The 2,500-nt window shown below is 43.8% G+C and overlaps 1 protein-coding gene across 1 annotated transcript in view; it reads right to left on the bottom strand.

Annotated features, from left to right (window-relative positions):
- The window catches only part of LOC125036868, an 89,686-nt gene that overhangs the window by 3,972 nt on the left and 83,214 nt on the right, over positions 1–2,500 (bottom strand). The window contains exon 3 of the mRNA XM_047629775.1: positions 1–62. This exon is cut by the window's left edge and continues 267 nt beyond it. Within this exon, the coding sequence (XP_047485731.1) occupies positions 1–62 (62 nt within the window). The remainder of the gene's footprint in view (positions 63–2,500) is intronic.

Raw genomic sequence — 2,500 nt, 5'->3', positions numbered from 1 at the left:
GTCAGCCTTGCAGTCTAAGGTCACGAGGTCCTGGCACTGCTCGTGGCACGTGTAGCTGCAGTCTGCGGGGGGCAAGGGAAGGGGGGCGTTAGGGGGGCGCACGAAATAGTGTAGGGTGTAGGTTCAATGCATTAATGGATTTCATGATGTGACAAATACGTAATTCATGGTATAGTGAGTTCTCTCTCTCTCTCTCTCTCTCTCTCTCTCTCTCTCTCTCTCTCTCTCTCTCTCTCTCTCTCTCTCTCTCTCTCTCTCTCTCTCTTTCAAACACAGATACACATACACACACACATTCTCAAACATTCTTCTCACTCTTTTTATTCACGTTCTTTATACACATGCCCAAACGTAAAGAATATCCTAGTCCTCCCTGTAAAACCAACCCCCTCCCCCCATGTTCTTCCGTTCCCATTTTCGTTAATAAAGTCATCCCCGCCAAACATCCGGGACATTCGCAAAACAAACTCAGAAATCCGGTAACATCTTCAAAAATACCAAATCGATAGATAACAAAACAAGACAAGGTGGCAGACGCAAGAATTGACGTTTCTAAAATAACCCTCGAGGAAACTAATGAAAATGAGAATAATATATGTTGACGTTTGGGTGAAACAATGCAAGAGCTTCTTCTGTCCCACTAAAAAAATCGTAATAATAGTAATGATGATGATGATGATAATATAAATAACAATAACAATACGAGTAACAATACTAGTAGTAATACTAAAATATGGATAATAATTATAACGATGGTGATAACAATGATAATGATATGGATCATGAATATAATGATGGCGATAGTAGTAGTAGTAGTAGTAATAACAAAAAGAACGCTAATAATATTAGTAATAATAACAACACCCATGACAACAGCAACGATAACAACAACTATAATAATAATAATAAAATAATAACAGTTATAAAAATAATACTAGTAATAATATCAATCGCCATAATGTCAATAAGAAAAATCAAAACACTCTTTACTATTTAACGAAACATACTCGAGCTAAACCTTCAGTGCAAGTATATTTCCATATATTTCCGTGGATATATTTCACTTTTTTTTCTTTTTAAATGAATTAAAAAAGGCGGGAAACTAGGGCATACTAACAGTGTAGTTATGCGAAGCGCAATTATACATTTCTTTATAGAACACAAAGATGAATAAATGAATAAATATAAAATACAATAAAAAAAACAGTACATGGCGGTAAATAAATAATATCATGACAAAACGGACATACAAATACTGACCAAAACGCGTTTCCTTTTTTTCGCGGTGGTCCGAAAGTTTTACCCGCTCGGTTATATAAAAAGAAAGAAAAAAAAAATACTTTAGGAATAAACATGAGCTCTTGCTAATAATTTTTAAGGTAGTATGCAAGAGATTTTCGTAATAAACAAACACAGACACATATACATACCTAGACATACGCACACATACACATATTTTTTCCTAATACATATACATATCTCACACACACACACACACACACACACACACGCACCAAACACCCAGCACACAATCATATATGCATCAATCTCATAGGCCCTCCTCTCTTACCCCAGCCCCCACCCCTAAAAAAACAGAAAAAAAGGAAAAAAAGGACCATCGTTATTCATTTCTTATCACGGCGTTCCCAAGCCGCCACGGAACTTTCTTGAAGAATTCGCCGTTCCGCGGAGAGAAAGAACGAGACGAAATACGCGGAGATATTAGTAAAGTTTGGCGCGCATAATCCGGGGTCGGAGGTGGGGGGGAGGGGAGGGGGAAGGGGGGCAGGGAGGGGTGATGGTTCTCTGGGGCTCTTATCACCGTCGAGGGGAAGGGGGGAAGGAGGGGGGAAGGGCGAGGAAGGCGGTGAAGAAGGGGCGGAGAGGAGGGGGAAGGGGGAAAAAGGGAGGGGGAAGGGGGAGAGAGGAGGGGGGGGAAGGGAGGGGAGACAGGAAGGAGAGGAAGGGGGAATGGTGGAGGCGAGGGAGAAGAAGGGAGAAGGAGAGGGAAGGGGGAGAAGGAGGGGGAAGGGGGAGAAGGAGGGGGAAGGGGGAGAAGGATGGGGAAGAGGGAGAAGGAGGGGGAAAGGGTGAGGAAATGAGAGGGATGGGGAGGGGGGAGAAGGGGAGAGAGGTGGCTGGATGGGACTCTCATACCCCCCCCCCCCTCCTCCCTTCCCTCCCCTATACCCCTGCTTCCCTGAATATGGTACTCTCCCCTTACTAATTTCCCCTCCCTTACCTATCCCTCCTTCCCTTCTTTATATCCGATTCTCTAACCTACTCTTCCCTTCCTCTGTATAGTATTCCCCTCCCTTTCCCTTGCTTTTATTCCCTCCCTTACCTATCCCTCCCTTACCTATCCCTCCCCCTCCCTTCGCCTGACTAATATCCTATTTCCTTGTCTATTTCGCCCTTCCCCTCCCCTGCCTCCTGCCCCTCTCCTGATTACTATCCTTTTCCCTCTTCCCTCTCCTCCTTCCCCCTGCCCCCTCCCCCT

The sequence above is a fragment of the Penaeus chinensis genome, chromosome 22 (genome assembly GCF_019202785.1).
Source record: "Penaeus chinensis breed Huanghai No. 1 chromosome 22, ASM1920278v2, whole genome shotgun sequence".
In the NCBI taxonomy this organism is placed as follows: Eukaryota; Metazoa; Arthropoda; class Malacostraca; order Decapoda; family Penaeidae; genus Penaeus; species Penaeus chinensis.
Note: the sequence above shows the minus strand (reverse complement) of the source record. Positions and strands in the feature narration are given on the sequence as shown.